Here is a 14731-nt window from a genome sequence, read left to right on the forward strand (position 1 = left end):
TATTATCTGTCTATATAAATTACTATTGAAATCTGCAATGTTCTGAAATGAATATTTTATTCACAAAAATTGATGGAATTAAATGTATATTATGTGTAAATGTTTTTCTTTTAAATTATATTAAATTACATCAGATCTCTTTTTTTATTTGTGTGTGCTTTTAGGAGAAGTCAGGACTACCTTCTCAAACTTCTGTTTCCACCGGAGGGACGAAACAAGTTTTCCAGTGCCAGGTTGATGCATAGCAGCCATTGTATACATTTCTGTGTTATTCCTCTGTTTTGACCGAAGAAGTGCCAAAGTGGCCTTGGTGCTGAGGTTGAGTGGGTTTGGGTTGTAAGAGCTGACGCACCAAGAACCATACACAGAGGTTAGGGGAGTTGTGTGTGCGTAATTTGGCTTGGTATAATTTAGGAAGCACCAGCTGACACTGGTTGGTGTGCGAAGACTTGGGAATTGAAAAAACTGATGGACATCTGCCAGGTCTGTGAGCAGGAGAGTGCTACCAACAACTCCACCACCCTGACTGGCAGCTAGCTGCACCAGCATGTTTACTGGGAACTTGTTACTCATGTTCTGCTTAGATTCTTTTTGAGTATCACTTGAGGAGATTACTGATTGTGGGCTTGAGCCTTCCTCTGGGGTAGACTCATCTACATCAAGCTCTTCTGGGGAATCTGCTCTGCTAGCCACGTTTGTAATAATTTGCAAGGGTGGAATGAAGTTGTCTTTTGGTGGCACATCAGGTAAACGAGGTGCAGATGGGTACCTAATGAATTTAGATGACAAGAAATCAGTGGGTGGAGATGAGGACATCCTCTCTTGTTCATCTACGGAGTCATCTCTCTTTGAAAATTCAGGTTTAGGGGACTTATCTTTCGGTGCACTGGAATTGCTTAGCTCAACTGCACTAAGCTCTTTTACTATCTGGCCATACATCTTTTCTTCCTTGACCCGTTTCTGTTGTTTGGTTTCAATAAAAAGCTCAAGACTGCTGGCTGGTGACAACATTCTCTTACTCCCCCCAATACTAGAGGAAGCATCTGTAGTAGAGATAGTTCCTGATGTCAAAGACAAAGGAATTCCTGTATTAAGGCTGCCAGGTAAATATTCAGGTACTTTCCATATTGGAATATTGGAGGACCCTTCTGAATGTCCTAATATTTTGGATAAATTGATGCCTACTTGGGGCTTTGATGCAGTGCCTGAAACAGTCGACACATTGTCTGTGCATAAAACTCTGACAGAAGTTGTGCTCTGAGAATGAGTGACAAGGATTTGTGAAACACTTGTATACATAACACTACTATAAGATGGCACATTTGTCTGGATTCTGACTGGTACCAGCATTCCAGGGAGTGATGGTTGTGAACCTACATTTTGAGTAGCAAAGATAGGCTGAACTTGTTGTAAGAAGCTTGTAGTCAGCACTTTAGATGACAAGACCCCAAGTTGCTGTGGGGAGGCTCTTGAAGGATATGGATAGTTGTGACTTGCCCCATCGGTTTTTGAGTTTGTTTGCACCTGAATTTGATGAGGAGGTTGGTATGGTTTATGTAGCATGGGCTGTAGATTTGGCTGTTTGATATGTAGTTTCTGTAATTGTTGTGGCTGGAATGCCAGGTGCTGCTTGTTTCTTTGTGTTGATTCAGGATGCCAGAGCATTGGTTGAAATGGCAAGAAAGGTGAGGATGGCAGGTTGCTCTGAAGTGAAGAGTGCTGAATTATATCCTGAGTCATATGCTCATGCACTGAATGCTCACTATCTGATGAAAGCTGTGCGGGCAAACGAGGAACATTCTGGAAATGATCCTCAGATAGACTGTCCTCACTGATGCTTTGCTGCAGCAAGTGATGTGATGATCCAAGAACTGACTGTGTCCCTCTTCTGGGTCTTGCCAAGTCACTCGTTACACAATAGGATGTACCAGTTAAAACAGCTTGAGAAACATGGTCAGAATGCTCTTGTTTGATATTCAACTCTGAGATTGGCTCTTGAACCACTGTTTCAGGATAGACACTGAGAGATGCCTGTCTAACAAGGTAACCTCGTCTGCGCTCCTTCATAGCTGAAGCACTTGCATAAACTTCTCCTTGTCTTGAACCGGTTGAAAGACTTCCATAATCAAACGACTTACTACGTATTTCTGGTACTTCAGTGGGTAGAGCACAGGGGGCCTGCTCTGAGGATGAGCGCCGCATCTCTCTTTGATGATGGCCTGGTATAGACAGAGAATGGCCACTGCCTGGAACAGTTAAAAACTCAGACTGTTTAGCAAAGTCCTCTTGTTTAGTTGGGGATACAGATTTGATGTTTTCCTCTCTGTCAAATGACATTGAAAAACTTGAACTATGTGATAAGTTACTTTCTTGACTAGGGCTTCTTGAAAGGCTAGTACAAGTGGACTCAAAGCTTGACTCCCCAGAAGAGTGCTCCATATCTGCAAGACGCAGACGTTTCTTCTTTGGGGGCAGCTTCTCTGCAGGAAGCTGGGACAATGTTTCACTCCTTTGTGGCCACTGAAATTCCTCAACATGTTTCTCTGGTTCTTTCACTGGTACTTCAGGTTCTTTTTCTGGTTTGTCAGGCTCTTCTGTAACTCTTATTTCAGGCACTTGAATGTTGGGTTGTCGTACAAGTTTGTGGGGCATATGATACAGTGGGTTAGGAGAGAAAGATCCATGTTCATTGTCACCCTGCTGCTGATGTTCCATGCTTTCTGATTTATGATGAGAATCAGGGTTCTGCACATCATCAATGTTTTCTGAGTCTGATTGCTCAGAAAGATGTCCAGCATGCTTATCTGGCTGATAGAATGGATGTTCAATTGATTCAGTCTTCTCAAATGAGTTTGGCCTGCTCAGCGAATTGGTATGTTGAATGACAGATATTACATTACCAGCAGTCTTCATGTCTGAATCTTGAACAAGTACAATGTCCTCTGGAGTCATACATGAGCCTCTGTCAAAACTGTCTGATGGGCTGTGTGCTCTAAACATGGAACCCTTACTAGTAGGAGCAGCCTTGGCAGAATCGTGACTTCCTTGTCTTAGGTCATAATCCCCTGTCATTTCAGTAGAGCCGCTTCGACTGCTATCATCTTGTCCAAGGCAATCCTCTTCTTCACCCACACTCTTTTTCATGCGTCTTTTTCTTGTTGTAAACTCATTCCCACTCATAAATGTCATTCCCACCTTTGTACCATATGAAGTGTATGCTGTGCGTACTTCTGGGCAAGCCATCTCTGACCCAGAGCCTTTAAATTCTGGCATCAAAGGCCCCCTCTCTCCCATTTTCAAACTTGAGTTCAGACCTGTGATTTTCCCGTAGTTCTCTGATTCTCCATGACCTTCTTGGGCAGAGTGTTCAAAGGCAGCCTGCCTCCTTAACCTTTTTAGACCCGCAGCTCCTCCGTAAAAGACATCATCTTGGGTCATCATCTCATCAAATGAGTGACTCCCTCTTAGACTTGGTGGGACATTGAGATTAGTTGGAGAAGGTGTTGGCATTGAGTTGCTTCTAATAAGTGGCCCTGAATCAGAGGGTGCTTCCAGAAGCCCTGTGCTAGTTTGGCAAGAGCCAGCATGATAATACTTTGGGTCACATCCAGCAATTAATTGTGATTCTGCACAATCACTTTGATAAAATACATGACCCTCTGATATCTTTCCCATGGCCAACTCCTGCATGGCACTAGACTTGTTGATATTAGTGTCTTGACTAGCAATCTCTACCATCCCAACTGTGACTGATTGTCTAGATCTGGAGTTGGTTCTGTGGTACCAAGTTCTTCCAAACATTATCTCTTCATATGTCTTTGCATTGGTGTTGGGTGGACTGATCTGCTGTTCAGCACTCTCTGAGCGAGAAAAGTAACCAGAATCAGTGCTACCTTTGCTGTGGGGGCTCAAGAGATTTTGAGACGGCTCTGAATCCTGGTCCTTTTTCTCAGTGAGTTTTAAGGCAAGTTTCTGTTTGACCGTATGAGACTCATCTCCTCTGCCCATCTGTCCACCAATAACTGAACCTTTAATGTCTGTAAACTGATGACACTCTGTGGCAGGTGATGGTACCCCTTGTTTTGGAACAATTAAGATAGGCACTTTCATAGATGCCACGGACAGTTCCTCTGCTGGATCTGCGTATGCTGGTCCCCTTTCCATTGGGCTCTTGTCAGATTCAAATGATATCTGTGGGCTACGTTTTTCAGGGAACATTGCACCTTCTGCAGTTTCTTCATCAGTGTCAGTGCTTTGTTCACCATCTGAGTGTGCCTCTGCTTCCCCAACTGAAGATGCTTGATCAGTGTCTGTTCGAGTTGCTAACTCGGAGAATGGAACAAGTCCTGCTTTGATAGCATGAGCATGAGATTTTCTATGTTTATACAAATTGCTCTTGGTTTTGAATGAGAAACCACATGGAACACAGGGATAAGGACGCTCCCCTGTGTGAGACCGTATGTGTTTTTTAAGCACACTAGGTTTAGCACATGCCCTGCCACAGTAGTGACATATGTACTTTCCTGGTTTCTTGGGTTTTTGTTCCTTCTTATGACTTTCATCTGGTTGCTCAGGTCCAGTTTGGGAAAACTGGCCAAAACCGGCTGGAGACTTCTGACGGGGAAATACTCCATGAGAGCGGGAGTGCACAGGAAACATATCATCTGGTGGCAGAGACTGCATTTGACCAGAGAAAGACCAGGCATGGGCCTCTAACCCAGGTTGTGGCTTTGTACCACAAAGGAAAGGCTCCTGCGGGTATGAATGTGGCAACTGGTAGGAGTAAGGCCGAGGGAAGACCTGTTGAAACTGGCTTTCTTGTGATGAGTGTGTCACTGCAGATGACATCATCTTTCCAGAGCTAAACTTTTGAGTGGAGCTAGCAAGGCTTGTCCCACTTGTAAGACTTTGCTCACGATGCATGTGTCTTTTAACATCTGGATCTCCGAAGGTACTTCTTTTCGTTCCAGCAGAGGGCTCAGAGACCCATTTTCTTTGTAAGGGGTTCTTTTCCCGTTGCTGCTTGGTGCATTTTTGGCCAACAGCAGGTTCATGTGTCTCCATTTTACTTAGTAATTCAATGGGGTTTCTTAAGATGTTTGCTAGATTTCATTCATGCAAGCTGTCATGCCAGATGAGTTACTTAAGTGACTCCTAAATAAAAGGTCCTTCTACTTCCATAGTTCAAGTGTTGCTCCACTTTAAAATGTAATTGATGTCCCTCTTTGACAATCAGGCCAGTGTCTTTCCATCACTCATTTCAACAGTCCATTTACTTTTTGTTTCATCTAGGCTTGTTCCTTTCTGTTTAATGTTCTCTGTTTCGGTATCTATAAGAAAGAATAAATAAAATAACATTTAAACATTGTTTTTAGACAAGGATTATTTTTCTACATGTATTAAAGAAAATACTACACATGTAACATAACTACCTTAAGATTTTAAAAGCTGATGTCTAAAAAAGCTGGCAAAAAATACTCAGCTGTCTAAACCAAACAGTATGGCAGTGCATCGTGTGACTCTGTTGCTCATCATACTTCAATTACAGCTTGCTTTCTTGTTTGCTTTCAGTTTGATATCGAGGCAGCTGCACAGCTGTGTACTTCTCGCCTAGCAAGTGTGTCAAGAGTTTTCAATGAACCGATGCAGAGGAGCTACCACCTCCCTCTGCTCATGAGTCATCATTAACAACCTTGCCCACTCATTTCCTAAAGAGACACAAACATATAAAAATAGCCCAAGGAATGCAAATGACATTCGACGTAGTGTGTGTGGGTGTTTAAAGGGCAAACTCTAAGCATTTTCTTCCTTAAGAGTTTTGGGTTTTTCTGTGCTTTTAAAAACCTTAACACTGTGAACACTTAAAGACAAAGGTGGGAGCAGACCAAAATACAGCCTTAAGGTACAGTATGTACTCAAAGCAATAAATAGAACATGAATGTAAAGGGAAGAACTTTGTAAAGGGAAGGTACTGGAGTGTCTCTGTGTGATGTATATCTTAGTCTCAGGCTTGTTCTGATTGCAACAGACAGCACTGCCTGAGTATGAGTGAGGAAACTGTGTGACGCTCATGTCTGGAAGACAATGTGAGCACTAAAAATAGCAGTGCAGAAAAACCACTGGTATTTATAGCACTTGAAACATTAACTTTTGGTTCATTTTGTTTTCATAATTCTTCCATGCCTGACACAGGAAAGTATGCGTTCACAAACCAAGACAGACTATGAGTTGAACTCCCCAGTTGCTGTTGCACTAAAGCAGCAATTTTAAATGTACAGCAGCATTGTCAGGCAATGTTTCCTATAGCAACATGCATAACAAGCTTTCTACCCAATTCTGTAAATTAGTAAGGCTTTTAGAATGCAATAACACATTCTAAAAGCCACAGTGTATTTTCAAGATACCCCTGATACTACTATAAAGGACGTAGATTTTTCTTTTGTTGTTTGAATAACATGTTATAGACTGCAGCAGGTATTACAGGCACTATCACTTTTAGACCTACTGCACGGATCCAACATATTGACAATATACTGATCAATGTTCTCCAAAGAACTTTGATCATACATGCATGTTTCTTTACCACCCTCACATGTTGATAAATTTAAGTAATACTGCACTGTGTGGATTTTTATACCTTCTGCAACAACAATATAGCGAAATCTGTAACGATATACACTTTGTACTGTTGCTGTGATACTGTACATCTCATCATTCCATCCAGCCCTATTGCTCATGCTTTCGCCTGCTTTTCTCTTGCCTTTCATGACATGATGGTTTTTTAGGTTGCGAGATACTGCATCTACTGAATGAATTGCATAATCTATGTTTCTAAGGGAGGTTAAAAATACTTTGAATCACATTTTTAGGAGGCAAATGGATGTGCTTGAGAGCGCATGTGTGGGACACACACTGTGAAGAGGATAAGAGCAGTACCTCCATTCACAGCAAATCCATCAGAATTCGGAATAGAATGACTAAGTCGTATTACATAAACCAAAAGAGGTTACAAGAATCTTATATGACATGAAGTCCCTGTGCTCTCTGCCACTGTTAGAGTGAATCTACAATATGTACTGTTCTACACACATAGCTCGAGACATATTTTTTTAACTACCCCATGCTAGATGCTTATGAAACTTGTTTATGCCCAAAGATTATTGTGATCCTTGCATGGCAGAGATCAGTATGCTGCTGTCTACTGTCCCACTCATCTGCCTGCCCCATTTCACCATACAAGTGTAGGAGGTTCTTAGCCAAGGGCCACAGCAAGGACTCCATGCTGGAAGCACAATACCAATATAATAAAGAACATAAACATTTTTATGAGGACGCTTGCTCATGAACAAAAATACACCACCTAATATAACGCAAGGATTATTCATTTTACAGTTCTGCTGTCAGATTCCAGTGAGAGGATTAACCGTCTTCTCAAAGTCTGTTTGTCAATGAATGCTGCATGGTGCAGCAGTCCTAAAAGGATTTGGTGAAGCATTATGTCACATTCTAAGCCAGTTGGATATCCTTTTCACTTGAAGGGAGACTCCCTGTCTTTTTAAAGAGCTATCACATTTAAAGCCATTATGCAGTGGAAATACCTAATCTCCCCAAAGTTCACCGCGGGACACTTCAAAACCACAAACAAATAAATATATAAATTAACAACTAAATAAAGGATAAAACAGAAGCAGTCCTAGAAAAAGTTTTTTTTTTTTTTTTTTTTTTTGCTAAAGTCTGTTCTTGAAATATTCTGAGTCATGCCCTTTAACACTGTGATTATCAGCTGCCTGGCTGTTTGACTCCTGCCAAAGTTACAGGGTTATAGCAATAAACAACTAGGGTAATTCAGTAAAGCCTGTCCATTTACCCCCCCGCCCACACACATTTTTTTTAAGGGATGGTTTTGCAGTCCAAAACCGCTTATGGTGTGATCAATTGGTTCAAGCACAAAGATCTGGAACTACAGTAGTATAAATTAATTAGGTGACATTCATGTGACTGCAGTTTGCATACTTAAGTTAATGGACTCTTTGGAGGCAGACAGTGTTACTCGATCATGTAACTCACTGAGGTGCACCTGGGCACACCGGGCGGTATGTTCCAGAGATTGGGTTCCACCTTTTGTCTACTCTCTCATGACATCACAGCCATGATGCTGGGGAGGTACACAAGCCAGATCTCATTTCCCTGAGTCCAAGTAGCACAATTTTTTGTCCCTTGTAGGACAGATACTGAATAATTCAACAGGGTGCTAATTGTTTCAATTCAGTGGTTATAGAGGTTATAGTGACAAATTCATACCGCTAAAACAATCATGGTCAATCCCACAAACTTCATTTTGCACCTTATTTGTATTTGCTGTGCCGCCATGCATCTAAATTTTGCTTACACCTTGCTTGGTTGTCTCAAGAGGAACTTTACTGCCATAAGGGAATTTCAAGTGTGCACAAATACCACTACTCTGGCAGAGGAGAAGAAGGTTGCTGAGTTGATTTTCCACTGCCCTTGTTCCAGATATCCCAACTCATTAGTGATGGAGGCAACTTTTACGACTCCAACTGGCTTAATCATCTGGCACAGAGCAGATGAGAACAAGTCTGAAAATAGATTGAAGTAAGGATACCACAATAAAGTCTTATGTTTTAAAGGAACTGACCCATGTCTATTCAAAGCAATTATTCAAGCAACAATGACTGTATGCGGGAAGGATCTCAATAGCTGTTCCTTTATAGGACTTACTATAACTACCTGAAAAAAGGCACTGTCCGTTTAATCAAATAAAGGAAATTTCTGAGACAATCCTGAGTTATGGCCCTCTAATGCTATCCTCACATTACCTTTTCCTTCACTTGCTCAGGACTTTTGTCTTTGCAGTTTATCTCAGCTCCCCGCAAGATTCACCTTTTGCTCATCCAGCAACTTTTACAGTGTGATTTTGGTCTGTGTTAGCAGGACTGGAGGATGTAACACCCAAAATGTGTGTGAGTCAGCCCCCTGGAGTGTCAAACTGACTCCTCATTAAGAATACAAAGTTGAATCTCGGGCAGACGACTCATCCAGCTCCACATGCAGCCGGGTGAGAGGCCAGTGCAGAGACACAAGCCTGCTAAAATCATGTCCAGATGGTCAGTGGAGGGGAGTTCTACACATCGGCAATATCGCAATCACATTCCAAGGGCACCGGACTTCCATAATGCACCGTTCGACAATAGTTACAATGCCTTCAAAGCCTTCTGAAATGAGGAAATGGAGGATTGATAGGAGTTCATGAAAAGACAGCCGTACTTGCAGTTCAGATAGATAAACCAGTCTTTCAAAGCTATATGGAGGAGAGGAAAAAGCCATTAAAGCAAAGGGGAAGTATTTTTAACACTGTACAGGAGAGCCTAAGCATTTATGTGCACGCTGAAGAGAGAAAGCATGCGTGGGAAGCATCTACAGCCATCTCGAGACGGGGTGAGGAGAGTGGGTGACTGTTCCTGTGTGGGAGGAGAAGGCATGAATACCATGCAGGGTTATGGTGCTGATGAATTGCGTTATGAAAGGGGCTTCAGTTACACAACCCAGCCCATCCAATTCTCTGCCTGTGTGGGCCGAGAGGGATGGCAGAGCTGCTGTGATCCGCGCACAGCCGGAAACGAGGTGCATACAACCCTTCAAGACATTTGGTCGAATGCGTAATTATCTAGCAGCTGTGATGCCAGCGACTCAGTGAGAGCGAGAGAGTGAATGTGCCGGAAAAATCAAGCATCAACAGACTCACATTCATGGAAATGATGGGCAATTCTTTCATAAGGACAATATCACAGCATAAAGAAGAGGGAGAAAACGCTCGCTCGCTCTGATTAGTTTTGAGATACGCCAGCGGAAAGGACACATTATCCATTAGCTTGTCATTATAATCATATCAATGGTGATTATTTAAATAACATCATCTGTCCAGACGGCTGCTCTCTCAACAAATTGCTATGCGCTAAAATTTGACTGGGCCCTGACATCAGCCATTAAATAAGACATTAGCACAGCCTCAGTTTGGGGAATGTTGCGATTTATCTTGACGAACAGAAATGGCAGTTAAGAAAGTGACCAGTTATTATGTCCACCGTTTATGTCTTAATATTGAAAAAGCTACTGATATCTATTTCTACAAGCCACCAACCATTTGCAGGGGTCTGATGGGAAGCCCTGAGTAAACGTATTACAGTCAAGAAGCAGTTCTCTCTTCTTTCTCACTGTCACAGAAGAGGTCTACATTGGGACAGTACCACGATCGGAGTGCTGCTGTGGGTGTCGGGTCAAAAGGCAGTGCCTGCTGATAGAATACACAACAGCTATTAAGGAGAGAATAAATCCCTTTCAACATGAGGTCATGTCTAATTTAACTGCCACTCTGAAAGCCCAAGCACTATCCCCAACACGAGATACTGTTACCAATCAAATAAGTGACTGGACCGGCCACTAGAGAAAAGGGGGGCCTGGAAGGAAAAATGTACCCGGGTCTGGGATAGAGGTCTGGCCCGGGACTCTTGAGGCACACCAGGAGTCCAATATGGGGCAGAGCAGCTTAATGACAGGATGGCGCGATAATTGAAAACGGCAGAGATGAAAACATTCTCTGTGAATAACCCGCTCCCAAAACAAGAGCTGCATAGTTGTGGACTGGTGCAATGCAGGAATACATCATGGAAGTAAATAGGGAAAAGATCATCAGCACCATGTATAGGTCATTAGATGGATTCATGATGCATTCCTGGAGGCGGTGTTTAAAAACATGCCCGCCTTGCAGACTGTGGGAGGGAACATGCGATTTGACACTAAATCTTCCTCTAGGTGCCATTGCTTAGATTGCTTAGTGAAGCACCAACAATCCTAAGGGTTTTTCAGACTCCACAGCTGTGTCTGTTTTAATGTACATGTTTCCATTTAGCCTTGGCTTAAACACAGAACACTGCCCTATGGAAGGAAAGACTGGAATAATAAAAAAAAGGGAAAAACAGGGCTTCATGTTGGTCTTAATTGTCAATGGAAAGACTGTCATATTTTCCACCGGGTAAGCTTGAAACCATTACAAGCTAGCCTTCATTAAATTTTCCACAACATTTTGCAGAAATGTCAGGAAGCAGCTGTGGAGGAACTGATTAATTGTCTTTCTTACTGGTTCCCCACTTACAACATTATGCCTTATTGAAATTATATCCTTGCTTTTTTCACTTCCTCTCACCTACATTAGAACCTCATTAGGTTGACTGAACCATGTATAAAAGTATAACCTGTGGTCAGTTGTTGACATTGAAATCACAGAACCCAAGGGTAAATGACTAACTACCATAAAAGGGGTTTGGACACAGCTTGTATCTTGTAGACTAACACATCAACCCTTCAGCCACATGAAGGTCTCTCCACAGCTTACTGGATGCAAGTGCATCAAAAAAAGGTGTTGCATAGGACTAGCCAAAGAAGGTGGAACGGTATACCTCAGAAAGGTTTCCACTGCCAAAATTCTATAAAGAGAAGGTGCAAAACAAGAGGGAGAGCATCTGGAAGTTGTGATCCCGAGTGGAAGAGTTGAAACATCTGCCACAAGTGTGCCCTGGCCTCCTAGAGTAGAACAAATAAATGGCTCTAGTCACTGTCTGAGGTTAAAAGCTTAAGCACTGCTGGGCGAACATGCAAGAGTGGGACGTTTGGCTGCCACTACTCTGAGCACCATTGAAAATAAACCCTGTCACTGTTCACGGCTCAAGCTCTGAAGCACAGGCATTTGTGGCATCCACAAAAATATCACAGGACTATCTTTGCACTGCTGTAGGGGCCTAAAGGCTGGAATACACTACATGACTTTTGCCCAGATTTTTGGCCCTATTTGCAGTCTGGACACTTTAGCTGTTGGAAGTCAGAGCCAGTCTGCCATTTTTGGGCAGTCGAAGTTGAAAGATTTAACAGAAAACTGTGTCATGTATGATTTTTGTGCTTCAGACTATGATTCCATCCGGTCAGAGGATATCAATCACATTCGGTATTTTGAGTCAGTTTTAGAACACATATTGCTTTCATCTGTCTTCCATCTCCTAGCAATGAGATGCATGTTTCTGTGCGAGTTCATGTTCGGAAAGACTTGAAAGTCTGGTAGTGTGTGATCCTCAGATGTTTAGAGTACAATGGACAGTTTTTCTCTGTAAAATGATGCCTATTGTTTTAAAATCTGTAGTGTATTCCAGCCTTACATGTGGAGGACTAAAAACTGGAATCACTACCAAAATATCCTTTGTGATCTTTGAACTTAACTAAAGGCACTCTTAAATATGGATTCATCTATATGTTTCCACTCCCATGCTAATCAAAAGTTTTATTAGCAGTGGTAAATCAGATATAATCAGCGATGCCTCCTACTGCATCTGTGAGGCATGCAACCTCAGCACATGGTCCCGCCAGATGCACAGCCCGAGGAACATGTGTCTCCCTAACCTCACTTTTCCACTTTTTTCCATATTAAACACCTGGGTCCTTCATGGCCTCCCAGATACTTCCCATCCTAATGTTTTCGCTCTTGTGTGGTGTGACATTGTGAACTCACCCAAAGGTTCTCTGTAAGTCTGGGATCTGCTTGTTTCTCAGGGTAAAGGCCTCACGCTGCTTTCTCTCTGGAAGTCAGGTTAGGCAGGCGAAGGCTGGGCAGTAGGGTGACAAGTAATATCCCCTTGCCAGGGTGCTGAGATTATGCAGACCACTGTAGAGACAATGAAAGGAAACAAGTTTAATGATAATGTGAGACTAAAGAGAGACTATCAGTCTAGCTTAAGGCTCTTCATATCGAATAAATAACCCGGAACTGAGTATCTGCTAGAGCAATATTTCCACTCACTTTGGAGCAATTGTGCGTTATTAATATGAATCCTCTGATGTGTTTATGCACAAACCATATTGCAATGAAGTGTCTGTCTTTGAGATAATATATGCAATGTTATGAGACATGCCAGTACAGATTCAAACTGATTAAACATCAACCTTTCCTTCATGTGACATCTGCATGATGGTATTGTGCATCTTACACATTGTTGTCTACATTTTTTCTTGGACTTTTGCCAATTCATAAATTACAAAAAATGCATACACCATAATCAAACACTGGGCATAATTACACTGATTGGTAATCTGCAGAAAAAGGTTGTCTTATCATATACAGCAAAGTGTCTGACTCAATTTGTTGCCTTTAACCACACAGACACTAAAATGGCAAAAAGGGCCTTCTAGACATTAAAATAGCAAAGAACCCAGACGACGACCACAGGGCTCCATTGTTTGTGCCTGGACGAGACTGAATCTTGGCCAGCAGTCTCTGATGGAGAAAGAAAAAATTGCTGTAATATTGCTATAAAAAAGGCACTTATGATACCAGGACCGAAACAGAATAATGGAACATGACTACAAATTTATGTATTCCTTTATCTTAAAACAAGTAAAATAAGCATGCACTGCACATCTATCCATTTATACTATGATGAGAAAATAAAGATACCAGAAGTAAAAGCAGAACCTTAAGGTCTTAGTTCTTAGTTAAACAATTTGCTTGGCCTTTGTAGTGCTATTCAGGCCTGCTCTCCAAAAGTCCACCTAGAGAAGCATGCTTGACAGTGTTTTCATGCTCCCTGCCTTGGAGTGAATGCAGCCAAGCTGTGCACTTCAGCCTCGCAATCTAAAATGTGCCCCAGGGCTGGAGATATTACAAACACCATTATGCTGCTCTGCTGCACTAAGACAAGCTCAGCTAACCCAGAAAAACAAGACATTTCTGTGAGGTTGCATCACAATCTGCAGTGGAGCTCACCCAGGGTAAACACAGGCATCACTTCCTCTCACCCGCAACAACAACAAAAAAAAACCTTTCACCAGAGCTCAGATATATCACGCTGCACATCAAATCATCAGACTTTCAAAACGTTTTAACAATTCCATTATAAGGAGTGTTTATTATGTCTTCATATTAAAACAAATCATCAACTGTATCACTAGAAGTGAAGTATATTTTGGTTGCTAAAATGACATTGGTGTCAGTAAACAAATGGTTTCTGCCAGTGGTTTCAATGTTCTATGTAGACTTATGATGCTTTTGGGAAACAAAGACCAGCTATAGTATTTAGACTACTTGCTCAAAACCCTTTACCAAGGAGCTCACCCACAACCAAGGATCTCACCCACAACAGGTCATCAAGAACTCACAAGAGAAACTATTCTTACCACTGAGATGTGCTGTAATGGGGGCAATGAGTGCTTGCTTCATCTAAAAAAAAAAAAAAAAAAGCATCCAAAATAGAGACCCAACATAGGGCTGTTAGCTAAATGAACAGGCGATGAATTGGAGATGTACAGGGTATAAATAACTGCCTGTAATTATATGCCTCCACTTTTTTCCCTGGAAATTATCATTTGAAAGTACTTGAGGACATGTGGCACATTTTGTCAAAGCTCTCATAAACTATGCTCTGTGCCACTCCACAGTGTGTGAATTAAAATGTAAAGAGTGACAAGTGAATGCATATTTTCTGTTTCAATGGTCTGAGTAATTTCAGCAAAATGATTTCGGAGGAAAACGTGCCATATAATGTCATGCCATGAATACGTTTCCAACCCCCTTCCCAACATCCTCACACCATTTTCTGCCTCTTTGTCTTAAAGTGAATACGATTACAGAACTGACACAGGAAATATATTATTATGAAGCTGTTTCTACCCT

At 41.9% G+C, this 14731-nt stretch overlaps 1 protein-coding gene across 4 annotated transcripts in view; it reads right to left on the minus strand.

Moving 5' to 3' along the window:
- LOC109064256 (transcription factor HIVEP2-like) overlaps nucleotides 1-14731 on the minus strand; it is a 68369-nt gene that overhangs the window by 5806 nt on the left and 47832 nt on the right. For 3 of the 4 annotated variants that reach the window (XM_042746520.1, XM_042746519.1, XM_042746518.1), the window contains 2 exons: nucleotides 12575-12727; nucleotides 181-5330 (listed from right to left, as the gene is read on the minus strand). In XM_042746520.1, coding sequence (XP_042602454.1) covers nucleotides 181-5064 — 4884 coding nt within the window. In that variant the 5' untranslated portion in view covers nucleotides 5065-5330; nucleotides 12575-12727. Of the gene's footprint in view, nucleotides 1-180; nucleotides 5331-11474; nucleotides 11599-12574; nucleotides 12728-14731 lie in introns of all 4 variants that reach the window. The other variant, XM_042746521.1, reaches the window with a different exon arrangement.

Source organism: Cyprinus carpio, chromosome B20 (assembly GCF_018340385.1).
Source record: "Cyprinus carpio isolate SPL01 chromosome B20, ASM1834038v1, whole genome shotgun sequence".
NCBI classification, from domain to species: Eukaryota; Metazoa; Chordata; class Actinopteri; order Cypriniformes; family Cyprinidae; genus Cyprinus; species Cyprinus carpio.